This window comes from Oryctolagus cuniculus, chromosome 10 (assembly GCF_964237555.1).
Source record: "Oryctolagus cuniculus chromosome 10, mOryCun1.1, whole genome shotgun sequence".
Classification (NCBI taxonomy): Eukaryota; Metazoa; Chordata; class Mammalia; order Lagomorpha; family Leporidae; genus Oryctolagus; species Oryctolagus cuniculus.
In genome coordinates this window covers 103,523,659-103,549,797 of record NC_091441.1, presented here as the reverse complement: position 1 = coordinate 103,549,797, position 26,139 = coordinate 103,523,659, and the positions used below count along the sequence as shown (strand labels likewise).

Here is a 26,139-nt window from a genome sequence, read left to right as displayed (position 1 = left end):
CTTTATTTAGCATTTTCTTATCTCTTACTACCATAGCAGGCACTGTCCCAAGGTGTCGTTAATATTAACTTCTTTAATGTGTTACCCATTCCTTCACGCACCCTGGCAGGGATTCGCAATAGCCACAACCGCTTTACTGAGCACTTACTATGTGCCCCACAGCAAGTCCAGCCCTCACTTCTCTGGGGAGCCTTCTCCTTGGGGGGAGCAGGTGTTTGTTCCCATTAGAGGCAACAGAAGCTCAGGCAGGCAGAGTGACTTGTCCAAGGCCACACAGCTCTGTTGGTGGCAGCCTAGGGACACCACGCCAGATCCTGCATTCGGTTTAGGTGTTATGCGACCACTTTCCACCAAAGCACCTTGTGGGACTGGTAGGAATAGGAGGAGCCCTGGCTCCCAACAGGGCAGAATGCATCAGAAATCACTGGCCCAGCAGGGGAGTCCTGCACTGCCCTGGTTCCCACGCCTAGGGTCCAGCTATTGGGCGGATGCAGGGAAATAGGTGTCTGATTCGCTCTCCTCTGCAGGGACAGGGGTGAGGTCCTTCCGATCTCTGGACAAAACGTCTCCTGCGGGAAGCCTTCCCGGACCACCGCTGCCCTTCCGCCCTGCCTCGGTGGATTCTCCTGCGCTCATCCAAGGGCCAGGCTGAACCTCTCGAAATTGTCCTCCCCTTTGGTCAGAGAGCAGCCTGGTTTGCTTGTCAGCTCCGGGAGAGCGGGGGATGTCGCTGGGGGTCACAGCCACGTCCCCAAACGACGCGAGGCGCCAAGCGGGCCCTCCATAAACCACCGGCCCCGCCGAGGCCGTGCGGACGACAGCGGGTGGGCCGCGATCTCGAGCGCCTTCCTGGCGGCGGCGGCCAGGAGGGTGGGGCTCGCCATCATCCATTTACCAGCCTCGCCCCTTCGCCGGGCGCGCGGTTAATGAGATTAGCGATTAAAAAGCGGGTGTGCGGCAGCGGCGGCGGTGCGGGACCATTCAAGGCCGGGACGGGAAGGTGCGCCTGGCGGCCGCGCACCAACACCACTACGGGGGCGCCCGAGCGGGAGCCGAGCGCGCCGAGCTGGGGCCATGGAGAAGGCGCGACCGCTGTGGTCGAACCCGCTGCAGTTCGTGTTCGCCTGCATCTCCTACGCCGTGGGCCTGGGCAATGTGTGGCGCTTCCCCTATTTGTGCCAGATGTACGGCGGAGGTGAGTGCGCGCCCGGGCTCCGAGTCGCGTAACCTCCAGGCGCCGGGCGGTGCGCGCTGGGAATCGCGCCCAGGTCGCAGACCGGCACAGCGAGGCTCGCCGAGCTCAGGCATCCGCGCAAAGCCACGGGGTCCGGAACCGCTCCCAGGACGTCCGGACCCGGAGCCGGAGCCCTACCCAAGCCCGCCTCCGCTGCTCATCCTCGGGCGGCCAAGCCCCCGCCCCACGCCCCAGCTTGCCGGGCTGTCGCCTGGAGCGCGTCCGGAGGCGCGGGGCCACGATTTTTCTCCCTTGGGAGACGAGGTGGCAATGATCAGACTTTCAAGTGAGTAAACTTGACGCTGACCTGTGAAAAGTGAGTCGGAGATTGTCTCCTTCAGCTCAACGTCGTTATGCAACTTTCAGATCCTGGACTTAAATCCCCAAGCAGTGTGGGCTGAAACTCAAGTTAAAGGGATCCTGAGCCGTTTCTTGATCCGTTAGTAAAGAGAGCTGGTCTGGTTTGTGCCTGCAGAAGGCAGGAGAGGCCAATCAGTGTGTGTCTGTGTGATAACAGGAATTTTTCTCGGAGGCCCCATTGCACCCTCACCCTCACCGGTACGCCCTTAGCTTTCGGAGAGCTGGGAGTGGGTGTTACATGCCACCCACCTCCATGAAGGCCAGGTGTCTTTTTGGAAGGCCATGTGGCCACAGGAATTCAAGTCTTAGCATTTAAAAAAAAAAGTCTCAGTTGTTCGATTTCTAGTATTTTAGCTAAATCATCAGTGTTGTGGCAGAAGGCAGAAAACAAAGATGGTCACTGGCTTTTATTCAGAGCAGATCACTGGAAACTGCCTAAGACCTCGGCTGAGAGGGGGTGGCCTCAGTGGGCTCAGAGCCTGTGTGTAGTGGGGTGCTTTGCCGCCCTGCAGGTGGAGGCGTGGGAGTCTCTCTCTCTCTCTCTCTCTCTCTCTCTCTCTCTCTCTCTCTCTCGGATGCAGAGGGAGGGGAAGTCGCATGCAAGGCGGTGCTACATCGTACAACTTCAGATTCAAAGCTGTGCAGGTTAAAAATCTGCAAAGAAAAGCATTGGAAGAAATCCAGTGGTGTTAACAGCGGTTGCCGCTGGCTGATTGTTGTGTACCTTTGTGTGTGTACACGTCTTGTACAACCAGCGTGGTTTCTCCACCATCAGGGACATGGTAGATGTTGGAGCAAAGTATTGACAAAGTTCGACTTGCATTTGAGGACCAAGCTCTCACCCTCCTCCCCTCACCCCCACCTGCCCAGTAACAACTCAAGCAAAGGTTAATCTGAAGTTTTCTTAAATAATGCATTCTTAATTCTCCTTTTCTTATTTGCAATGCAGAAATGCGCTGTAACTAAAGCTCAGGCTGTGTGCCGTCGGGTGCTGGGCTGTAACAGCTCTGTGACTGAGTCTTGAAAGCATCCCTCTGAGCTCAGCACACCTTCCCATGACACCTTTATCCCAGGTACTGGTTGCCCAACCATCTGGCCAGGTGAGCTCAGAGTCACCTGACTCTTTGATACCTTGTTTGTAGCAACATCATTACCTGAGCCACCTGCAGGCGGGCCCAGGTGGGGCTGAGTCGTTCTGAAACAGAATATACTGCTAGCCACGGAGTTGCTAGGGAACCTCAAAACCTTCCGTATCCAGGAAAAAGAAACCTTCCAGGTGCGTGGTTCAGAGGCTGCTTTGGCTGGCTGACTGCAAAGGTACATTGAGTGGCAGGGATCGGGGACAGGTATGGCTATAGGTCAGGTGGATGGCACCATCCTAGGCAATCAAAAGACCAAACAGTTCATCCTGGGACAGAAGGCACTTGACTGCCTGCACCTGCGCAGTATCTCCATCTCACTCCCTGGCGCTCCCTGCCCCTCCCCTGACTCTCAGGAACAGGTGTGTGTCCCGGCACCACTGCCTCTCTGCCTCGACCCTGCCCAGACATTTCCTCCACCTGGGCTGCTGTCTGGACTGGGAGAACACCCACGTGTGCACCCCAGCAGACAAAGGGCTTGTTTGCAAACCACAGAGCTCGGCTCTGCCAAAATACTTGCCAGAATCAAGTGGATTAAGTGCTGGTGCGGACTCCGGAGTGACTGGGGGGTTTGTTTCCTGCCTGCTCTTGGGGCCAGGCCCAGCACGAGGAATGTTAATGCTGAAGATTATGGCCTAGGCACTGATCCGCTCTGCACAGCTCTGGCCACCTGGGCCAGAGACACGGAGGCAGCAGAAGGAACCCATAGAATTGCCTTGTGAAAAAGTCAGCAGGGCCCTGGGGACCACGTGAAAGTCAAGGGCACTGGCTGGGAAGAAAGCAGGGAGCGTGAATGTCCCTGTCCCCAGTGTGAAGAACAAATGCACCCGCAATTTACTCTGCACGGGCAGCTGAGCACAATGGTGTGGCTGGAGGGAGGAGCTGGGTGGTTTGTTTTCCTTTATTTTCTTCTGTGTGATTTTGGAACAGTAAAACAAGTGACCTCAGGGAGCACCTGATTACACAGTGGGACGGCGACACTCACAGCCTGCGTGTCCCCATCCCCCTCAAAGCACCGGCTCCTGTCTGGGACTGGAAGCCAGCTCTTCCAGTCCTCTCTGCTGCCCCACATCTCGCACTGTAACCTCGCATCAGGGTAAACTACAGGTCTGCTAGGGGAGGGTGGGGTTCTGCCTGTCCAGCAAACCCCAGTGTGGGACGGGTGGGGGAGGGGAACACCTTAGTTTGCAGCATTTGCTGGTCATCAGTGTGAATACTCCCACCGTGGCAGGTTTCAGACCGCTGCTGGATTGTCCCAGAATGTGGGGTTGGGGAAAGATGGACACATTTGGCTTCTGTGACCTGGTCTGCGCCAGTCCCAGAACCACTGGAGCCAAGAGCCGTGCAAGCCGCAGCTCTCAGGCCAGCACCCAGCCCCATCAGCACAGGAACGGACAGGTAAACAGGACCGCAGTGTCCACCTGCAAGGTGCTTCGGCGTGTGGGGCCTCTCAGGCTCTGGCTCAGGCTGTTTGTACGGACCCCGAGGTGGACAGAACCCGGGTTTCAGAGGTTGGAAAGTGCCACCCACATACAGTTGCCAAAGTGAGCTTGAGGTGCTGGACCCCGGCAGTCAGGAAATGCCAGTGCCAGGGGCCTTGAGAGGCCTGGGTCTCAACTCGGTGCTGGCAGCAGCCGCTCTGTCTGGTCCTGATGTGAGCCGGGCACGGGGTGGAGCATTTTCTGCAAGCATTGTTTTGTCTGCATGGGACTCCTGTGCGCGATCCTGTCCCCCTCAATGACGCATGGGAAACCAATTCAGACAAGAACAGGTGGCTTCTGGGGCAGGGCTGGAGCCCCTTTGGTGTCCAGGCCCGGGCTTCCTGCCCCGGAACCGGTGCGTTGTCTGACAAAGGCAGATTGCGGGCAGCTACCTCCTTTGTCCAGGTCTTCTCCCAGTACCCCCAGCCACGGTGCTTCCTTCCATGGTTCTGATTCGAATCTCAGCCCCGGCTTCACCTTGACATTGGAGGAGCCCTGGCCAAGGGCCTATGTATGTGCCATGTGTCCTTCTGTAATTGTCCCTGTCCCTTCCGGTCCAGTGTCTCTGCTGTGCCCGGAGTAGCCCCGGCAATGTCTATGGTCCTCTGTCCCAAAACTAAAGGCCTCCTCTTCCGTGCAGCCCTCCTTGGGCTCCCCAGGGAGGCTGTCCGTCCCGTTCAGTGCATCGTGGGGTCTGATTGCATCACCCCACTCGATGAGGAGGGGAAGCAACCAGTCAAGAATGCAGTGTCCATGCACGGGTGGCCCAGTCTCCAGCACCAGTGCCTGTGTCCCAACCCCAGAAATCCCAACTGGGCTCGTCTCAGTGTGGCTCGAACAGCAGATGTTTTAAAGCTCCCCAGGGAATTCTGTGCTGCCCAGTAGTGAATGCTAATCTTAGTCCTATTAATAACAGGAAGGCACAGAGGACAATTTAAAAATCAATACTGTTGGGGCCACCATTGTGGCATAGCCAATAAAGCCACTCCCTGCAATGTTGGCATCCCCTCTGGGCACCTGTTCAGGTCCTGGCCACTCCACTTCTGATCCAGTTCTCTGCTAATGTGCCTGGGAAAGCAGTGGAGGATGGTCCAAGTGCTTCGGCCCCTGCACCCACATGGGAGACCCAGAAGAAACTCCTGGCTCCTGGCTTTGCATAGGCACAGCTCTGGCTGTTGTGGCCATCTGGGGAGTGAACCAGCGGATGTGAGATTTCTCTCTCTTTCTCTCTGTGTAACTCTTTCAAATAAATAAACAAATCTTTAAAATAAAGTGTCTTGCTAAAATAAACACTGTGAACCTTCCAGGCACTTGCTTTAAGTCAGTGAGTCTTGTAACAAGCCAGGGACTGTGCTGGGAGCTGTGACTCCCCAAGGGAGGGAGGGCACACACCCCTTCTGCACCGGGCAGCAAGAGCTTGGACAAACGGCTGCTCGGAAGCCTTGCTGAAACTATCCAGGAAACTATCCGAAAGCTCCCCGCGATGGCAGCGTTGAATCAGCCTTGCCTGACGACCAAAGCTCACCAGGTAGAGTTAGAGGGAAAAACACCGCAGGCAGAGGGGACCGTGTGTGCAGAAGGGGCAGCAGCGCAGGGCAAAGGCTGAACAGGATGCGGGCAGGGCTGGGGCGCTGTGGGAGAGGGAGCCGGCTGGTCCGGAGTGACAGCCGCATCCAAGGCTCAGGCGTGGTCCGAGCTGTGGGTTACAGAGATGGCCAGGATGGAGGCCAGGGATGGGTCGGGCAGCGGGTGAAGTGATGCTGCTGCTGGCAGGGCTGGGCAAAGCAAAGGCGAGGCATCATGGAAGCTTTGGACCACAGCGGGGCACAGAGAGGAAGGAGGACCTTGATTTCACCTGTGCCTTGGCTTTTTGCTTGCTACATATTGTCCGGTTTTGACTCCAGATAGGAATATTCTCGGAAAGGCCAAGGTGGGGGGACTTGGGGCTGTCCCGTGGAGGACAGCAGTGGTGCTCAGAGTGCAGCCCTGGACTTGGGATTTCAGCATCCACTGGGATCGCGCGCCGTGCGCCCGAGATGCAGCGCATGCGCACCACACTCCGGGTGGTTTCTCAGAGGACAGGGCGGTGCAGAGAAGGAAGAGACGGCGCTTGGACGCCCAGAGGTGCTGGCTCTGGTCCATCCATCTCTGTGGGCCTCAGAGGAGACCCAGCGTGATCCGATGGCTTGCGAGGAGGAATTTCAAACAGAAAGGAATTTTTTTCTTCTCGTTAGATTCTTGGATTTTACAAGCAGATGAGGTACTGGCTGTAACAAAGAGAAAAATAACAGCATGTTCTAGAATAATTTTATGTGCAGGTTATATATATAATCCATGTTCAGGGTAGAGGTTCTGGAAGATACAGAAAGAATAACATACAAAATCGCCCCAAAAGTCCACCACTCAGGTAATTATTGTTAACAGATTTGCTTTAACAAATTAGAACCAGACTTTATAGGCCATTGGCTGTCTTGCTTTTAAAAATTAAGTATTTTTTTTTTGCTTCTACTCCCACAAATGATTTAGAAGATAGGTCTTATTTTTCTTCTAGTAGTTAGTTTAAACTTCTGAAAATAAGTACTTACTTTTCCTAATTATCAGGATCAAAAGCTATCACCCTACAAAAATCAGAAAATTTCTACTCTTGTCCCCTTCCTCAACCCACTCCACATAACAAGTTTTATTGATATAATTTTTGATTTTGGACGCAGGATGAATATTTTACTATTAATCTTGTTTCTTCTAATTCATGAGATGTATTTTCCATTTGTAGTATTTTCACCATTACATTAATAGTATTATTCGAGGCCTAATTCTGGTTTTTGTTGTTGTTGTTTATTTACCACTTGTTAGTCCTTTAAAACAAGTCCGTAGTTGATTCGGATTTTTTGACCTAACATTGGTTGGCTGTGGCTCATGTTCAGAGAATTTCTGATAACACTTTGTTTTTGGTAGCATAATGAAAATCTATATATACTTCGCTCTTTCTTTTGGATTTTCAGTTTTTGTGTTTTTTTGTTTGTTTGTTTGTTTTGAAAGTCAGAGTTACAGAGAGAGAGAGAGAGAGAGAGGTCTTCCTTCCACTGGTTCACTGCCCAAATGGCCGCAACAGCTGGAGCTGTGCCGATCCGAGGCCAGGAGCCAGGAGCTTCTTCCGGGTCTCCCATGCAGGTGCAGGGGCCCAAGGACTTGGGCCATATTACACTGCTTTCCCAGGTCATAGCAGAGAGCTGGATGGGAAGAGGAGCAGTGGGACTAGAACCAGCACCCATATGGGATGCGGGTGCTTCAGACCAAGGCATTAACCCACTGCGCCACAGTGCCAGCCCTGGATTTTCAGTTCTGTATAGGAGAATACTGCAGCTGATTTTATTGTTTATCTGTTGTTGGGTACCTTAGATGCCTAAGATAGTATGTGATATTATGTGATAGCTTATTTTCCAAAAACTGGAGCTACATGTCAAGGTATTAGATATGTTTTCATCAGCTTTAGACTGTATTTGGGAGCCCTTTTATTATACATGTCCAGGAAAATGTCTTAGGTTTTGTCACTGTGTGTGTTCCAGCTGTTGTGTCTGTAGTGTTCTCTCTTCCTTGGTTCTACAGATAAATACTGAGGCTGGTAGCCATGTTCATTCTTGGTTCTTTTTAAATCTCCTGCTCTTAACCATGTGATCATTTCTTCTATTGAAGATTTATTTATTTATTTGAAAGGCAGAACAACAGAGATACAAAGAGAGCAGGACCTTCTATCTGCTGGTTCACTCCTCAAATGGCCACAACAGCCAGGTCTGGGCCAAGGCCTAAGCCAGGAGCCAGAAACTCAATCCAGGTCTCCCACTTGGGTGCAGGGGCCCACGAGCTCAAGTCATGTTCCACTGCTTCCCACGCATGGTAGCAGGGAGCTTGATTAGAGGTGGACTGGCTGAGGTTTGAGCCCATGCTCCAATATGGCATGTTGGCAATGTAAGTAGTAGCTTAACCCTGTGCCATCACACAGGCCTCCCTTCTTGATTCTTAGAATCTCTGTCTCTTTATTCTTTTCTGCTGAGCTCTGGTTAACATGTTGCTTTTCTTTTTCTTTTTTTTTTTTAAAGATTTATTTATTTATTTATTTGAAAGAGTTACACAAAGAGAGAAGGAGAGGCATGGAGAGAGAGAGAGGTCTTCCATCCGCTGGTTCACTCCTCAGATGGTCACAATGGTCAGAGCTGCACCAATCTGAGGCCAGGAGGCAGGAGCTTCTTCCGGGTCTCCTACGCAGGTGCAGGGGCCCAAGCACGTGGGCCATATTACACTGCTTTCCCAGGTCATAGCAGAGAGCTGGATTGAAAGTGGAACAACCGGGACTCCAACCAGCACCCATATGGGATGCTGGCACTGGAGGCAGCGGCTTTACCCACTATGCCACAGCACCAGCCCCTAAACATGTTTCTTACTTCATTTATTGCCTCTAAGGAGTATTGAGTTCGGCCACCTGTTTTTCATAAAATCTTCATTCCTTGTAGCTGGTCTTCTTCATTGCCTAGTGCTGTTCCATAAACACAGAGTCCTCTTGACTTTCTTCTCTTTCTCAAAGTCAATCTATTTCGGGGAAGACATTTGCTCTGATGCCTTAGACTGGTCTTGGAAAAAAAAAAAAAAGATTTATTTATTTGAAAGTCACAGTTACAGAGAGAGAGAGGGAGAGACAAAGAGAGATCTTCCATCTGTTGGCTCACTCCCCAAATGGCCACAACAACTGGAGCTGGGCTGGTCCAAAGCCAGGAGCTTCTGCCGAGTCTCCCACATGGGTGGCAGGGGCCCAAGCACTTGGACCATCCTCTGCTGCTTGCCCAATCACATTAGCAGGAAGCTGGATTGGAAGTGAAGCAGCCTGGACCCAAACCAACACCCATAAGGGATGCTGGCATCATAGGCCATGGCTTTACCTGTTATGCTAACCCTAGACTGGTTCTTTGTTTCAGTCTATAAAGTGTTAGAGATAGGTCCAAAGGCTTCTTTCTGGTTGCTTATCCTTTCTGAGGGAGGTGTAAGCTGATATGGAGCCGCCCGATGTACATGTCATCTAATACAGACTCCAAGTACAGTCAGCATTTAAAGTCATTTTATATGGAGTTTTTAAAGGAACTGTTTTTAGCATCACAGGGAACTTTCCCAGAAGTTTCTATCATGATTCCCCATCAGTAGTCTCTTGGCCCACCCACTCAACTAGAACCACCTTGGCAGAACCATTTTACCATTAGGAAGTCATTCAAAAAACATTCAATCATGCTCCACCACTCTGGGCCAGGCTCTTTGTTGGAAATTAGCGATCACCTGGGAGGCAGGTGGACCCATCCCTGTGCTCCAGGAGCTCACTGCTTGGGGCTAGGGTGGGAGAGGCAGTAGATACTTTGTGGAAAGCCAAGTGCTTCAACAGCAGCGGCTGTGGGGCCACAGGGGAGCCCCAGCTGAGTTCTGAGTGATCTGGAGGGGTGCCCCTGGGGAGTGATGTGTATGGAAGATGCACTGGGCTCCAGCCCCCTGCCTGGTGCTGTTCTGAGCAGCATGGGGAGCGAGTTTCCACACCACTGGGAATACAGACACCAAAGAAACACACAGTGACCGCATTTTTCACCCAGGTAAGGCAAGCCAGGCAGGGCAAGGGGTCAGTGGGACCTGGGGCTGTTTTAGGCAGGGCAGACAGGGAGACCCTCTGAGGAAGTCAGGTTTGGGCAGAGAACTAAGAAAAGAGGAAATGTGTTCCCAGTGGAGGGAACGACAAGGCAGGGCACAGAGCCCAGCCAGGCTGGGAGGACAAAACCTCTTTGGCTCTTCCTTATTTCCCTGCTCCCCAATAAAACCCGCAAATGTCCCCCACCACCCCGCTTTGGCCTCTGAGGCCCTGGGGAACAGGGGCTTTTGTCTCCCACCCCAAGCCACTGACCTCCCACCCTCCACTGTTGCAAAAAAAAAAAAAAAAAAGCTGTTGGAAATCCATGCAGAGTTTTTCATGACCCACAATTTCCATGTGCTTGTTGAAGACCCTGAGATGCATGGATTTCAACATCTTTTTCTTTGAACTAAGGTACACTTTTCATGCCATTTCCCACAGACTTTTTGAAGTGCCCTTGGAGTATTTCTCTAGTCTCAAAATACCTCCCACCAGGGACTTAATCATTTCCAGGGGACAGTGGTGACTTAGGGCAGAAGAAACGGACAGCCACTGCCTTAACCAGGTGAGCAAAGTTCACCAGCAGGACGAGTTGGCATCCCTGGCCTCTGGACAAGGGCGCAGGATTACTTCAGTGTCTCTGCCAATTCCCAGCGGCAGGGACATTCCACAGAGGCACCTGCTGGTACTCTCCCAAAGTGTCGAGGTGAGGAAAGAGTCCGAGGGGCCACCCCGGATCAAAGGACATGACAGAGACGTGACAGCGAGAGGCCCCGTGGGTTTGTGAGCTGGACCCTAGACCAGGAAAAGGACCTCACGGGGGATAGTTGGCAGAAGGCCAGCAGCACCTGCAGGTGAAATACGAGTGTTGTGTCCGTGCCAGCTTCCTGATGTTGCTGATGGCACCGGCATCCGGAGATCCCAGGGAAGGTGTTTGTTTTTTAGGGAATGTCTGAACAAGTACTGAGAGGTAGGAAAAGAAAGAGCCGCATTGCTTTAAAGCAGCACCAATGGATGGCTTCCCTCTGGCCAATGGGGCCCCTGAGCTCTTGCCCGTGGTCTCGTTCCTGGAGGTAGCTGGGCCCCTGGTTCTCCCCTTGCAGGGCCTCTCGTCTGCTGACGTGGGGACCTGGGAGTCCCAGGGCCACGTTCCAGAGCACGTAGGTGAAGCTGCGAGGTGCTCTGAGTCCTGGGCTCTGGCACCACATGGTGTCCTTTTGGCCACGTTTCGCTGGACCACAGACGGCCAGTGCCGATTTACAGCGTGGGCAAATAGACTCCAGCTCTGCATGGGAAGAAGCATGTGGCTGCCGTAGTCTACCAAGGATGCCCTATCCGGAAGCCCACTGCAGGCCCCCCTCTGCCTCTCTCACACCCAGAACTCCTTGTGTCCAGCCAGCCTCAGAATGTATACATCCAAGGAGCGTGGACACTGGGAAAAGGGTTAGTACACTTGGTTTCTTTAAAGTTTTACCTGTTTTGAAAAGCACACACACACACACACACACACACACACACACACGTCTCCCATCTGCTGGTTGGGATCCCTTCAGTTGCCAGGGGTGGGGGCCAGGCTGTGGCGTAGCAGGTAAAGCTGCCGCCTGCAATGCTGGCATCCTATGTGGGCGTTGGTGCATGTCCAGGCTGCTCCACTTCTCATCCAGCTCCCTGCTAATTGCCTGAGAAAAGCAGTGGAAGAGGGTCTGAGTGTTACAGCCTCTGCCACCCACATGGGAACTCTGGCCCAGCCCTGACTGTTGGAATGATCTGGGGAGTGAACCAGCGGGTGGAAGATCTCTCTGTCTCTCCCCCTCTCTCTGTAACTGTGACTTTCAAATATATAAACATTAACAAAAAAGGGGAGGAGTGTGCTGGTACTGTGGCTTAGCAGGTAAAGCTGCAGTTTGCAGTGTCAGCATCCCCTAGGGGCACTGGTTCGAGTCCTGGTTGCTCCACTTCAGATCCTGCTCCCTGCTAATGTGCCTGGGAAAGCAGTGGAGGATGGCCCGAGTCCTTGGGCCCCTGCAGCCACATGGCAGACCTGGATGAAGCTCCTGGCTTCTGGCTCTAGCCTGGCCCAGCCCTGGTCATTGCCATTTGGGGAGTGAACCAGTGAATAGAAGATCTCTCTCTCTCTCTCTCTCTCTCTCTCCCCACACACACACACACCCCATGCATCTGCCTCTCTCTGTAACTCAGTCTTTCAAATAAATAAATAAATACATCTTTTTTTTTTTTTTAAAAGGCCAGGGCTGGACCAGGCAGAAACCAGAAGCCCAGAATTCAATCCAGGTCTCGTAGATGAGTGGCAGGGACGCAGTCACTCAGGCTGTCACCTACCACTTCCTAAGGTGCAGGAAACTGGAAGCAAGAGCAGAGCTGGGCCTCGAACCCAGGCCCTCTGATGTGGGTTATGACCCTGTGGAGAAGCGACTTAGCTGCTGCACCCAACGCCCACCCCAGCAGCCTTGTTTTCAAACTGATTACAAGACAAGCTTTTGTTTTATTAAGATATATTCATTGAATTTGACAAATACTCACATATACGGTTGGTTGTGTTGCCACCACTACAGCCATGTCCCTGGAAGGAAGTCCCTCCCCACTGCCCTGCCTCTGGCTGCCAGAGACCTGTTTGCTTTTTCTGTATTTTGCCCTTTCTGAAGCATCGTACACGTGGGATCACCCAGTGTGTATCCTTTTGAGTCTGGTGTGATTCACTTAGCCCAATACATCTGTGATTCATGCATGTCGTTGTCGGGAGTTTCAGATGTTCCATTGATTGGCTGAATGCTTTTCCATTGTGTGGTGTACCACGTTCTTTGTTCATTTACCCATTGGAGGGTGATTGGGTTTTTCCCAGCTTAGAGCAACTGTGGATAGAGCTTCTATGCATATTTGTAGGCAAGTTTTTGTATGAACCTAGGTTTCCATTTCTCTGGTGTCAATGCCACCTGCTGGGTCCCATGACAAACGTGTGCCTCATCTTCCAAGGAACCACCAGACTGCTTCCCAATCCAGCCGTGCCACTTTGCATTCCCGCCAGCAACGTAGGAGACTCCCCACGTCCTCTCCTGTTCTTGGCGTGAGTGCCAGTGTGTTTGAATCTTAGGCCTTCTAGTAGATGGCATCTCGTTGTGGTTTGAATTTGCACCTTCACAGTGGCTTAGTCTGCCGGGCGTCTCTTCATGCTCTGCTCACTGTGTGTCTAGAACGTGTTGCACAAAGCTTCGTGTGTTGGAAACCTAATCCCCAGTGCAGCAGGGCTAAAAGGGAAGCCCCTGGAAGAGGTGGCCGGACCATGAAGGTGCGTCCATGTTGGTCTCCCTGCAGTGTGTTTGTTGTAGAAGCGCGTTTGGCTCCCTCTGGGCCTCTCCAGCCGTCCTGCCTTCTTTGTGGGATGACACAGGACCAAGCCCCTCACCAGAAGCCGGCACTATGTTCCTGGACTCCCAGACATCAGAACTCGGAGCCAAGATCTTTCTGTTTTTATAAGTGATCCAGTCTCAGGGACTCTGTTACAGCAGGAACTTAGGTTATAAGGCGCATGTTCCTTGGTGAAATTCTGGGCTGATTTTTGTTTAATTTTTGAAGGGGTTCTTTGCTTACTGAATGTTGAGAATCCTTGTGTATTCTTGGTACAAAGATCTTTTCAGATTCACATTGTGCAACTTTGTGTCTCTCAGTGTGTAGGGAGTGAGCTCTGAGCAGTGCCCCTCACAGAGCAGAAGCAGTGGCGTCCAATTTCTGCCCATCTGCTTCCATAGACTGTGCTTTGGATGGTGTAGCTAAGAAATCTTTGCCTAACCCAATTACAGAAAGATTTTCCCCAGTTTCTTGGTGGTACACATAGGTCTATGATGCAGTATAAGGGGCTTCTTGGGTGTAAAATGTAAGATACAGATTGAACCTTCTGTTATGTATATATGGATGGCCTATTGTTGAAGTGCTGCTTATTGAAAGCATGATTTCGGCCAGCGCTGCGGCTCAATAGGATAGGCTAATCCTCTGCCTGCAGCGCCGGCACATCGGGTTCTAGTCCCGGTCGGGGCGCCGGATTCTGTCCCAGTTGCCCCTCTTCCAGGCCAGCTCTCTGCTGTGGCCCGGGAGTACAGTGGAGGATGGCCCAAGTGCTTGGGCCCTGCACCCCATGGGAGACCAGGAGAAGTACCTGGCTCCTGGCTTTGGATTAGCGCGACGCGCCAGCCGCAGCACGCCGGCCGCAGCGGCCACTGGAGGGTGAACCAACGGCAAAGGAAGACCTTTCTCTCTGTCTCTCTCTCTCACTGTCCACTCTGCCTGTCAAAAAAAAAAAAAAAAAAAAAGGCATGATTTCACAGAAATTTTCCCTGGATTGTGTATGTATATGAATGATGCAGAGCTTGGAGTAGGGCGTGGTGCCCACCTTTCTCAGCTCCCCTGAGTGACAGTGACTTTCCCTCCAAGAGCTCTGCTGGGTCTCTGTCCAGCCACAACCCCCTAACCCAGCAGGGACAGGAGGGAAGCAGGCTGGGTCTCACGGCTTTGCCTGGGATGGCAGAACTCTGGACAGCGCCTGAGTTAGTGCATTCGGGGTTCCCTGCCCGAGTGCACAGCTCTGTGGTGTCTGAGGGGGACGCCAGGGTCCCTGTGCGGTGGCAGGAGCTGGAGGGAAAACTGGGTGGTCACACACAGGCATGGATGGTGGAGGCATTAAAAGTGACACTGAGCACCCAAGGGAGCGCACCCAGCTCCTAGTGAACCTTCACACCTGTGGAACAGCGCCCTCTGCAGCCCACCCTGAACTCTGCAGCTGGGCAGACCGAGTTTCATTAGAATCAGAAGCCCTGCCCCTTATCCCACTAGCCTGTGTCAGGGCCACTGCCAAGGAGCCAGCAGCTGGGGCAGGGACATGGTGGGAAGGTGGGAAGACTGCAGGAGGAAGGGGAGAGGGATGGAGAGGAGGTGGGAGGAGCGGTGGAGAGGGAAGTCGGGTGACAGAGGGCGTGGCACGGGGGCTGGCAACAGGACAGCACAGAGGCGATGGCCTGGCTCTCAGCTCTGGGCGCCCACAGGTAGCTTCCTGGTCCCCTACGTCATCATGCTCCTGGTGGAGGGGATGCCGCTCCTGTACCTGGAACTGGCCGTGGGGCAGCGCATGCGACAGGGCAGCATTGGCGCCTGGAGGACCATCAGCCCCTACCTCAGCGGCGTCGGTACGTGGGGCCCTCTCCAGCCCCCTCCCACCCTGGGACCCCCCCCAGAGAGAGCCCAGGAGGGTGCCGGGCAGCGTGGGCTGGGGGCGGGGGGCATGTTTGCAGCCCACAGGGGCGTGAGCACTGCTGTGTGCCCTGGGCTGGCCTGTGATACCCACACTCACTGCCTCTTCCTGACCGTGAGCAGCTGGGGGGAGACCATCTCCTGTGAGCAGAAGCGTGGCGCACGTGATTGGCAGGGAAAGGGTCTTCTTCCCCACCTCCCTGCACCCATCAAGCCCAGGGACCCACACGGGAAGCAGGCAGGGCAGCGGGGTGTCAGCCAGATGCCACCTGCTCTTACCTACAGAAGACAGGTGTCCTGTGACCTCACGGGTCAGCTCTGGACTCACACAGCCTGCTGTTCGTGACAGCTCTGAATTTTTGCATGGAAGTGTGAGGTTTAGAATCTGCCTGAGCAGATAATCTCAGAGGGCTTCCCAGAGGCAGCATTTGCTGCAAAATAGCAAAGACACCGGATGTTAGTGCCAACCCGGGAGTGCAGGTGGCCATTTGGCGGTCAGCTCTGGGACTGCGTTGGGGGAGGAACCGCACTGGTCGGTAGCCTTTGCTGACACCTGTGTGTAAACACTCCCACGTGGCCAGTTCTGTCCCAGCGGGTGGGCTCAGAGGAGGTGGGGACAGTTGCCCTGATGGCGTCCCTTCCTCTGCTCCCAGTCCCACCCTGGGTTCCATGTAGGCTGGACCAGGTCGGACAGCGCTCACCCCTCCCACACCACTGCTCCCTGCCACCAGATGTCAGGGTTTGTCCCCAGTTATTCAACCTCAGATGAGTCAAGGTGAGAGCCCTTGTCACATAGGCCACATGGGTGGCACATGGCAGTGACCAAGGGCTCACCCTATGAGGTTTGAACCCTGGCTCTGCCACTTACTAGCTGGTGGTCTTAGGCATGCTCTGGGCCTCAGTTTTCTCCTCTGTGAAATGGGAATAATTCTGTTGTGTGCACCAAAGATACATGACATGCTTAGCACAGCACCTGGCATTGAGGTCTTAAAGATAACCTCATGAGCCTCATGTCTCAGAAGATGGCAGTGAGGTTAGGGGAAGAGAAACAAGTATACTGAGTACCGACAGCTGCCTGGTCATACTGACCACATACAGACCTGGTGAAGGGAGGCCCTGTCCCTAGGGCAGTCCCAGGAGGGCACACTGGGTGGGCTGCGGCCGTCTTGTCCCTGCACGCCTGATCGCCACCCCTGTGCCTCCTTGCAGGCGTCGCCAGCGTGGTGGTCTCCTTCTTCCTCTCCATGTACTACAACGTCATCAATGCCTGGTCCTTCTGGTACCTCTTCCACTCCTTCCAGGTGAGTCAGAGCCCACGCCAGAGCAAGAATGGGCACCAGAGACAGGGGCGGCACAGGGCTGCCCAGCTAGGGCCAGGGGGGATGCATGAGGGCTACAGCCTCAGGGGAGCAGCGGGAAGGGTGGGGCAAGCCTAGCACCCCAGGCTGAGCAGAGGGCGCTGAGCCCTGGCCCCATGGAGCTCTTGTTGGTAACCCAGATTGAGCAGGTGCATGAGTGTGTACATGCTTGTGTGCATAGTTCTGGGGACCCCACCCATAGCTTGCTTTTTTTTTTTTTTTAAGATTTATTTATTCACAAGCTAGAGCAATAGAGAGATTGGGAGAGACACAGATCTTCCATCCGCTGGTTCACTCCCCAAATGACTGCAACAGCCAAGGCTGGGTCAGGCCAAAGCCAGGACCTATGTCTGGGTCTCCTACTTGGGTAGCCAGGCCCAAGCACTTGGGCCATCTTCTGGGTTCCCAGTTCCCGGCTCTGGCTGTTGCAGGCATTTGGGTATTGAGCTAGTGGAAGGAAGCTCTCTCTGTGTCTCTGTTACTCTGCCTCTCAAATTAAAACATAGTAATAATTAAAGCAATTCATTCCTGATGATAGCCACAGAAAGTATGCAAGGGCTGGAAATGGTAGAGAAGAGAGAACTCTGCCTCCACTCTTCGCATCCAAGACCAGAACTTTCCACTCTTCATCATTTCTCATCCTCAGCTCCTGCCTTTTCGTTCTCAGGGGCCCCACTCCCCACTGCACCTGCTTGCCTTCCCACGACCTCCTCCATCTCCCCTTCTTCCCAGCTGGGAAGAGAGGAGGAGGGGCCCAGGCTGACAGCTTACTCTTTCCCGCTTTGTCAGCATCTTGAGGTTCAGTCCTGCCCCAGGGTTGGATATTCAAGCCCAATTATGGGCTGACCCTAATCAGTGGGCATCTGGAGTGCTTGGGCATAGCCCGGAGTCTTTGGGGGCCCCACGGAGTGTTTGGTATGACTCCAGTAGTTTTGATGTGGCATCTACACTTGGAAGTGCTACGTCCACACCCCACTCTGGCTGCCTGTCGCACACATCCCTGACTGGAAGGCTCTCTCCCTGAGCTTGGCTACAGCCTCTGATCCTGGCTCAACCTTGAGTTTCCATGAACACCAGCAGAGACTCTGCCTCTCCCCAGTCCTCCAGGGGGCAAGAGGACAGCACCTCTTACTCTGAAGCCTGGGCACTGTTCCTGTCCTCTGTGCAGGGCTGCATGGATGGTTGAGTTGGTTGGGCACCGCACAACAGCACTGATCCCAAGGAAGGGGCTCTGTTGCGGGGGGGGGGGGGGGTGGCTTGGGGAAGCAGGAGTGGGACTAATGAGAGGCAGCCTGCGCTGTATGATTAGTTAGGGGGCGTGTTTGGCCTTCTCTGGTTGGACTTGAACAAAACAAACAAAAAACCAGTCCGCTCACCAGGTCCTGACCATTCTGGGTCAGTGTTGCCCACGCTGAGGGTCAGAGTGCCCCCATGGTAAATGAAGGTGCCATTGTCCCTTGGATGGCCGGTCCTTTTCACCCACAACAGAGCTCCGTGGTGCTCTGCAGACCTGTGGATTAAGCAAGGAAGGAAAGGCCCCTCCCCGGAGCCCCTGCCTTGCGCTCCCATGTCCTTGATGATGGCTGGGATCCGTCTCTACCACAGGGAACCCTGCCCTCCGGGGCCCCTCAGTGACCGGTGACCCGGGCCTCAGCCCCGCCTCCCCCTAACACGCTTGTTTTGGCCCCCCAGGACCCCCTGCCGTGGTCCGTGTGCCCCCTGAACGCAAACCGCACGGGCTACGACGAGGAGTGCGAGAAGGCGTCGTCCACGCAGTACTTCTGGTACCGCAAGACCCTCAACATCTCGCCGTCCATCCAGGAGAGCGGCGGCGTGCAGTGGGAGCCGGCGCTCTGCCTGCTCCTGGCCTGGCTGCTGGTGTACCTGTGCATCCTGCGGGGCACCGAGTCCACGGGCAAGGTGGGCGGGGCGCTTTGGGGGCGGGGAAGGGGCGTGGCGATCCTCGCGGGGGCGGGCCTGAAAGCAGACACCTGTGCCCTTGGTTGGCTCCTGGCGGCCGAGGGGCGGAGCTTGCTGGGGTAGGAGGCGCCAGCGGTGCTGCAAGCAGCAGCATTGCACATGTGACCCGTGATCCTGCAGATGACCAGAGGCGGCTCCAGTCGCAGCTCTAAATGTGGTGTCCAGGACTCTCGCTTCCTAAGATGAGCGTTTCTATCCCAGCCAGCCCCAAATCCAGACCCTTTGAGCAACCAGGCCAGAGTTCCCGCCTGTAAGACTCTGAGCAGCTGTCCGTGGGCCTGGGGCACCCCTCCGCTGTGTGCACCATGATCTTGGCCAGCGAAGCTTCAAACACTGGCCCCCTCTGCCCTTCCCCAGGGGGCTGCGATTGTGCGTCTAGGGAGCCACTGAGCGGGGCACGTGCGCGGGCTCCCGGATGATTGTCATGGGCAACCGGGCTTGGACCCTGTGCTCCAAGTGCCTTCTGTGACCCCTATGGAGCCTGTTCTTCCAGATGCATCCCTGGACCCGGCTCTATGCGGAGGACAGGGGCTGCAGGGAAGGTTTCTGTAGCTGCCACCCTGCTCCAGCCTGGGCACAAATCCCCTCCCCCAGCGAGCCTTGCCTGAGACACTGCCACCCTCATAGAGATCAGCCACGCTGCCCAGGGCTGGCACCAGCCGTCGCAGTACACTCGTGTTTTCCTGAGGCATCTTGAACAAAATAACAGCCGCGTGGTGGGATCGTGTGATAGCCCCAGTATCGGGCTGTGTAGGGTATTGTATTTTGTCTTCCGAGACGCGTTCAACCAGGAGAAAATCAACTTGGATGAGGACCTAGAGGGATTACGTTTTGGGGGCATTTATTAGGGTTGCCATGTAGGAGCTCGCAATCTGAGGCTGTGAGGTTTGCGAGACGGTGGCTGGTTTGATCGCTTCAGTCCCAAGGGGGTCCTGAATGACAGCTTGCTTGTCAAGACTTGCGATCAGTGTGGGGTGAGTTTGACCCAGAGGGAGGGATGGGCTGAGTCTCAGGACACAAGGGAGATGAGCTAGGGAACGAAGGCAGCTCATTTGTTCAGACACCGCGGTGTGTCATCCAGTTCTGCCGGGTGGATCTGTGCCAACAGCTGGGCTCAGCAGTTCAGCTCCGCAGGTCATCCGCAGCTGTCACTCGGATCAGTAGTTGAGCTGCGGGTGTGCCTGCGAACTGTTGAACTCCTAGCTCTGTCGGAAGTGCTCAAACCACTGCTCCTCCACCACAACCCAGCCTCCTAGCTCCCGGGACCCCTTTCCACAGCTGAGCAGGGGGCTCACCAGCACAGGGAGAGATCAGACCTCGCAGGACCCTCTCAGCCCCATGGTGGAGTGTGGCCGATGCTGCCTGGCTCAGAAGCAGTGTGTTTAGAATTTCTTTTGGCCAGGTTATTATGAGTGTGAACCAAGAGATCTGAGGGCAGCCTCTGGAAGCTTGGAGACCGATGGCTTGCTGGTGTGCCCAGTCTCTGTCAAAGCTTGTTTATTCTTGCCACCTACCTCCTCTGTGCCTCCACAGCTCTAGTTATGGGGCACGATTTGTGTTAAAGGCTCTCTGTGGGAATCTCCTGTTTCTCCTCCGGGAATGGTTGTGGGTGGGTCAGAGGTGGGAAGCTCGTGTCCAGGAGTCCTGCCCACTTGGTTGTGTGTGCGTATGTGGGGGGGAGCCACCTTGTCAGGACTCCAGAGGCCCCTGGGGAACTTGCCCACCTCAGGGGAAGAGAGGAAACTCCAGGGGCTTTCCCTCAGTGCCCCCCACATGTCTAGGCCCCGGGCCCACTCCCCACTCCTCCTCATTTCCTGCAGATCCTTGGCCGGATGCCCTGGCCTTCCCCATCTTCAACTCCACTTGTATCTGATTTGTCGTCTGATAATCCTGGGTGCACTTAGTTCTCTTCTGAAGTCACAGCCACCCTCCACAGGGCCATCCGCAAGGTGAGAGGGTAGAGTGGCACTGTCGTCACCTTGGAGATGCCCCAGGAAGCTGGAGCCACATCATGTCTTGAGTCACCAGCTGTGTACCTCAAGAGGACTTGGACCTTGATCACAAATCATGTCTTTCCCCTACATGCCATAAGGCTTGTGAAAGATAAGATTAGGAAGATGACTTTGGTAAGCCGATTTTTGAAATCCATGTGTAGTTTTGACCTAATAGGCATTTTCCACGAACTTTTTGAAGATCTTTCATGTGCATGGATAACTTTATTTTGTGCACTAAAATGATCTACTTTTTAAATTTTTATTTATTTATTTATTTCAGATGTACAGAGACGTAGCTCCCACCTGCTAGTTCGGTTCCCAAATATCCACAGTGTCCAGTGCTGCAACAGTCCGAAGCTCTGAGCCAGAAACTCAACCCAGGTCTTCCAAGTGGGTGGCAGGGTCTCAGCGAATGCAGCCATTCCCTGTTGCCCCCCAGGGTGTACGCTAGCAGGAAACTGGAGCAGGGTGCAAAACCAGACCTCACCTCACACACTCCCGGATGGGATGTGGGCATCCCAACTGGTGGCTTCAAGACAAGGCTCCCTTGCCCTAACCTTCTTTTTAGTTGCATTTTCCATGAGCATTTTGAAATACCTGCTTAGGAGTTGATTTGTAGTAAAAGGAAAAAAACAAAAACAAAAACAAAAAAACACTCCTGGGTGTGCCCAAGCTCACGTGAAGGTCTCTCGTTCCAGGCTTAGTAAAAGTTAGAATGACTTAATATAGATAAGAGAGGCTTACTGCCAGAGGAACCCTGGGCTCCAAAGATACAGAGACGTTGTTGAACCTGGGGTGTTTGTCAGTACGGACAGAGGAGGGGGTTGACGAAGGCTCCCCTTACATACAGTTTCCCAGCCCTGGGAAGTGACGCATTTCCTGGGGGTTGCCACATAAATCAGATCTTGCATCTTCCCAGTGTATTCATTGCGGGGCACCTGCACAAGTCACTGCGGATCCTCTATGAGCACTCCTGGCCAAGCTTCTGTCCTATCCCATTCCTGGAAAAACCTCTCCTACCCTATTCCTTATTTTGTTTTGTTTTGTTTTTCCCCAAAGAGACAACATGAATCGTGGATGTTATCACATTTCCTTCTTTGCTCAAGCCACTAGGAAGCTCACCACTGGATCTGGCACAGAAACAGGGTAGAGACTCACACCCCTCCTGTGGGCTATCTTTCCTTTGGACTCCTTACTACGTTGCTTGTACTTTTTTTGCAAAGTGATTTATGACGGTGAAAATGTTCATGCTGGTATATTTTTGTGGGCTTCCTCCAGTCCTTTCTAGAGTCAGGTCAAGTTGAAGGGAGGTTGAGGGGCGGAGGCCTCAGTACCTGTTTGCGCCCCCTCTGCTGGACGAGAGCTCTGCTTGTGGTGCTCACAGGTGTGACAGCCGCGTCCCTCCAGCCCCAGAGCCGACCCTGTGTGCAACCAAGAACGCCAGCACCGAGTCCGGCTGTGGGCAGCTGGGGCGCAGCCCGAGAAGCCAGCACTGGAGGTGATGCCCAGGGGCCGCCCTGGTCCCCACCTCCACAGGGGGCTGACTGTGCACCTCACGCCCGCAGGTGGTGTACTTCACTGCGTCGCTGCCCTACTGTGTGCTCATCATCTACCTGGTCAGGGGCCTCACGCTCCACGGAGCCACCAATGGCCTGAAGTACATGTTCACTCCCAAGGTGCGGTTGGGGGCGGGCTTGGCGGTGTGCTTGGTGCATCCGGCTGCCTCCTGGGGTGCCTGGGAAGAGGGGCAGGGGCAGGGTAGCTGGAGGCTGTACCCAGGGATGGTGCTGTGAGTCCCTAGGCTGCGGCAAAGGCTGGGGTCCCCCAGGGGCCTGGGTCCCCGTCTCAGCCAGGTGGTCCCCAGCCCTGTTCTGGGGTCTTCAGTGTTCCTCCCAGCACCCTGTCCTACCCTCCCTGAACTCTAACTGCTGCCCCCCGCTCCCTTCTGGTCTCCGTGTGAAGTAAACCCCAAGTCCCTTCCACACCAACCTGGGCCCATCAGCAACCCACTCGAGTCCATGCTCGCCTTTGTCTCCTGGGTTTGCTACGATCCCTCTCCCATCACTCTCCAGTGGGCGTGCTCATTTGTGGAGAGATCTTCCATCCACTGCTTCACTCCCCAGATAGCCACAAAAGCCAGGGCTTGACCAGGCGGAAGCCTAGAACTAGGAGCTTCATCCAGGTCTCCCACAAGGGGGACCAAACACTTAGGTCATCTGCCATTGCTTTTCTTAGACCATTAGCAGGGAGCTGGATTGGAAGTGGAGCAGCCGGGACACTAACAGGTGTCCAAATGGGATGCTGGTGCCGCAGGTGGCGGCTTTACCAGCTGCACTACAGCACCAGCCCCAGAGACACATTCTTCACTTAGCAACTCTACCCCTGGAAACAACATGGCTGTAACATCCCCCAAAGTGTGTTCCCATTGCAAATGCCCCCGACCACACTAGATTCATCCAAACCCAACTTCTACCTCCATCTACTCCATGTCCCACTCGTAGTGAACCCCGGGCCCGTCAGCCCTGTCCCTGCTGGCTTTGCAGATCGAGCAGCTGGCCAACCCCAGGACCTGGATCAACGCGGCCACACAGATCTTCTTCTCCCTGGGGCTGGGGTTCGGCAGCCTGATCGCCTTTGCCAGCTACAACGAGCCCTCCAACAACTGCCAGAAACACGCCATCATCGTCTCCCTCATCAACAGCTCCACTTCCATATTCGCCAGCATCGTCACCTTCTCCATCTACGGCTTCAAGGCCACCTTCAACTACGAGAGCTGCTTGCAGAAGTAAGTGAGGCCTCTGCCCTTCACCCTCCCTTCCACTTGACCTGGGCCTTGGGTGGGGAGGCGGGGCCAGGAAGTCAAGAGCACCTGCTGGAGTCCCTGATCCAGGGTCACAGAAAGTGGCCTTGGGCAGGTCCATGACCTGGGCAGGTCCATGATCACATCCAGGGCCAAGGACAGGCGCACGTGTTCAAGGCCCTGAGCACCACAGGGCCTTCTACAAACAAGACTGAGTTCCCAAGGCATCTCCAGCTGAGGCCTGGAGCTCACAGAACCCGCTGTGGCCCTTCCCGGGAGCCAGAGCGTGATCCACTGGACACAAGAGGCTTTTTTCAAATTCTAATGTGAACCCAGGTGAATTATTTTGAATTTAAAAAACTCACCTACATTCAAATAATTCTACATTTGAAATTAAAGTAATTTGGCTGGCACCGTGGCTCACTAGGCTAATCCTCCGCCTGCAGCACCAGCACCCTGGGTTCTAGTCCTAGTCAGAGTGCTGGATTCTGTCCCGGTTGCTCCTCTTCCAGTCCAGCTCTCTGCTGTGGCCCGGGAATGCAGTGGATGATGGCCCAAGTGCTTGGGCCCTGCACCCGCATGGGAGACCAGGAGGAAGCATTTGGCTCCTGGCTTCGGATCGTGCAGCGCGCCGGCCGCAGCACACCGGCCATAGTGGTAAACCAATGGAAAAGGAAGACCTTTCTCTATGTCTCTCTCTCTCACTGTCTAACTCTGCCTGTCAAACAAACAAACAAACAAACAAAAAAAAGACATTAAAGTAATTTAACTGGGACCCTCTGTGGCAAGTGTTCAGGCCCCACACATGGCTATTGGGCACCAGACATCAAGACAGAACGTTCCAAGGTCACCAAAATTTGTGTGTGTTTTTTTTAAGATTTTAAAAATCTCTAAGAGATGAGTGACAGAGGTCTTCCATCTCCTGGTTCTCTCCCCAAATGGTTGCAATGGCCAGGGCTGGGCCAGGCTGAAGCCAGGAGCCTGGAACGCCATCTGAGTCTCCCACGTGGGTGCAGGGGCCCAAGCACTTGGGCCATCCTCTGCTGCTTTCCCAGGCGCATCAGCAGGGAGCTGGATAGGAAGAGGAGCAGCCGGGACTCGAACCAGTGCTGCAATAGGGGATGTCAGTGAGGAGGCAGCAGCTTAACCTGTGGCAGCAGGAGGCTGGCCCTTGTCACAGCAATTGTAGAGGACTGCACTGGTCCGGAGGTTCCAAGAGCCGGGCTGCGCGGCTGTAGCTCCTGCTTGCCATCACCACCGCCTCCTAAGTGTCCAAGGATCTCCCCCGCCTCTACAAGGGTCATGGTCATCGGGTCTCCCTGCAGGAAGGGGCTCTTAGGCGGGCCCTGGTCAGTGTCGCGCTCTGCCCTGCAGGGTGATTCTGCTGCTGATCAACTCCTTCGACCTTGAGGATGGCTCCGTGACCGCCGACAACCTGGAGCAGGTGAAGAGCTACCTGGCGTCCACCTACCCCAGCGAGTACAGCGCCATAGCCCCGCAAATCCACAACTGCAGCCTGGAGTCGGAGCTGAACACGGTGAGGAGCTGGCGGCTGGCGGCTGGGCTCGCCTCTGTGCACCGGGAGCCTGTGTGGGGCCGGCGGGCGGTGGGGGAGGCACCAGCAGGTCCAGGGCGCTCGGAGGACAGCCCTGACGGCCCTCTGCCTGGTCAGGTGCCTGTGGGACCCGTGTCTCTTCTTCTGCCCTTCTCTTAAGTTTAGAAAGTACAGGAAGAATGGAGAACAAAGTGACAAACACGCACATATGGACCATTTGTCACTTCTGTCACATTTTTCACTTTGGGCTCAGATTTGTTTTTGTTTTTGTTTTATTTAATGTGAAAAAAAAAGTTTCAGGGAGGAAGGCAAAGCCCCCTTTGTGTGGCAAGAGCTTTCCTACCTACATATGAAGTGCCATTCCTGTTTACAAGTAGCATTCTTTGTGAGCAGTGTTTAATTGGATGTCAACGTGGTCTTCTATAAACTTCAATGAATTTTCCAAATGAAAATCTTGGCAAGTCTTTGATAAGATGTATAGGACCATATTATTATTTTCTTAAATATTTTTTTATTTGAAAGGTAGAGTTACAGAAAAAGAGGTAGAGACAGACAGAGACGGAGAGATCTTCCCTCCATTGGTTCACTCCCCAAATAGCTGCAGTGGTGAGGGCTGTACTGATCTGAAGCCAGGAGCCAGGAGCTTCCTCTGGGTCCCCCACACAGGGGACAGAGTATGAAGCCAAGGCCAGAGCAGGTTTATTTAGAAGAATAAAGCTGGGTGGGGGCTCACCCCCAGGTGAACACCTGGCAGAGAGAGAGGGAGCCCCTTCCCTTTCAGAGCAGCAGTTTACACAGTGCAACGTGGCGAAGGGGAGCTTGGGTGAGCTCTAAAGGTCTGGTGAGGTCACAGCTGTGAGCTGCGAGGGGTTTGGGCTGAGGCTGGGCTCTGGGGCGGAGCTGCTGTGCTTGGGGGAAGAGCTTGGGAGGAGTGGGGAGAGCTCAGTGGTACGCTCAGCAGTCCAGGTAGGGCGGGGCTGGTCAGCAGGGCGGAGAAACCGGGACCTGCTTGCTGTGTGTAGGAGAGAGGTCAACATGGGTCCAGGACTTTTTGTCTCGGCTCCATCAGTCAGTATCCTGTTCTGTTTTTCAAATCCATTCACAGGACACGATTGCTCACCATTCTTTCCCACATCCCAGCCTTCTTTGTTGGATTGTCTCCCTTAAAATACCTCCTTTCACTACAGATCTCTTGATAAGAAATATTGTTTTTGTTTGTATGTTAAATATCTGTATTTGGCCCCCATTTTTTAAAAAGATTCTTTTATTTATTTGAAAGGCAGAGTTACAGAGAGAGAGAAAAGAAGAGACAGAGAGAAAGGTCTT

At 54.1% G+C, this 26,139-nt stretch overlaps 1 protein-coding gene across 1 annotated transcript in view; it reads left to right on the top strand.

Moving 5' to 3' along the window:
* Window positions 1–682: 682 nt before the first annotated feature.
* LOC100346971 (sodium- and chloride-dependent transporter XTRP3) overlaps window positions 683–26,139 on the top strand; it is a 36,822-nt gene continuing 11,365 nt past the window's right edge. Inside the window, exons 1-7 of the mRNA XM_051851702.2 lie at window positions 683–1,195; window positions 14,922–15,062; window positions 16,336–16,427; window positions 18,177–18,404; window positions 22,024–22,134; window positions 23,002–23,243; window positions 24,633–24,795. Of these exons, the coding sequence (XP_051707662.1) occupies window positions 1,075–1,195; window positions 14,922–15,062; window positions 16,336–16,427; window positions 18,177–18,404; window positions 22,024–22,134; window positions 23,002–23,243; window positions 24,633–24,795 (1,098 nt within the window). The 5' untranslated portion in view covers window positions 683–1,074. The remainder of the gene's footprint in view (window positions 1,196–14,921; window positions 15,063–16,335; window positions 16,428–18,176; window positions 18,405–22,023; window positions 22,135–23,001; window positions 23,244–24,632; window positions 24,796–26,139) is intronic.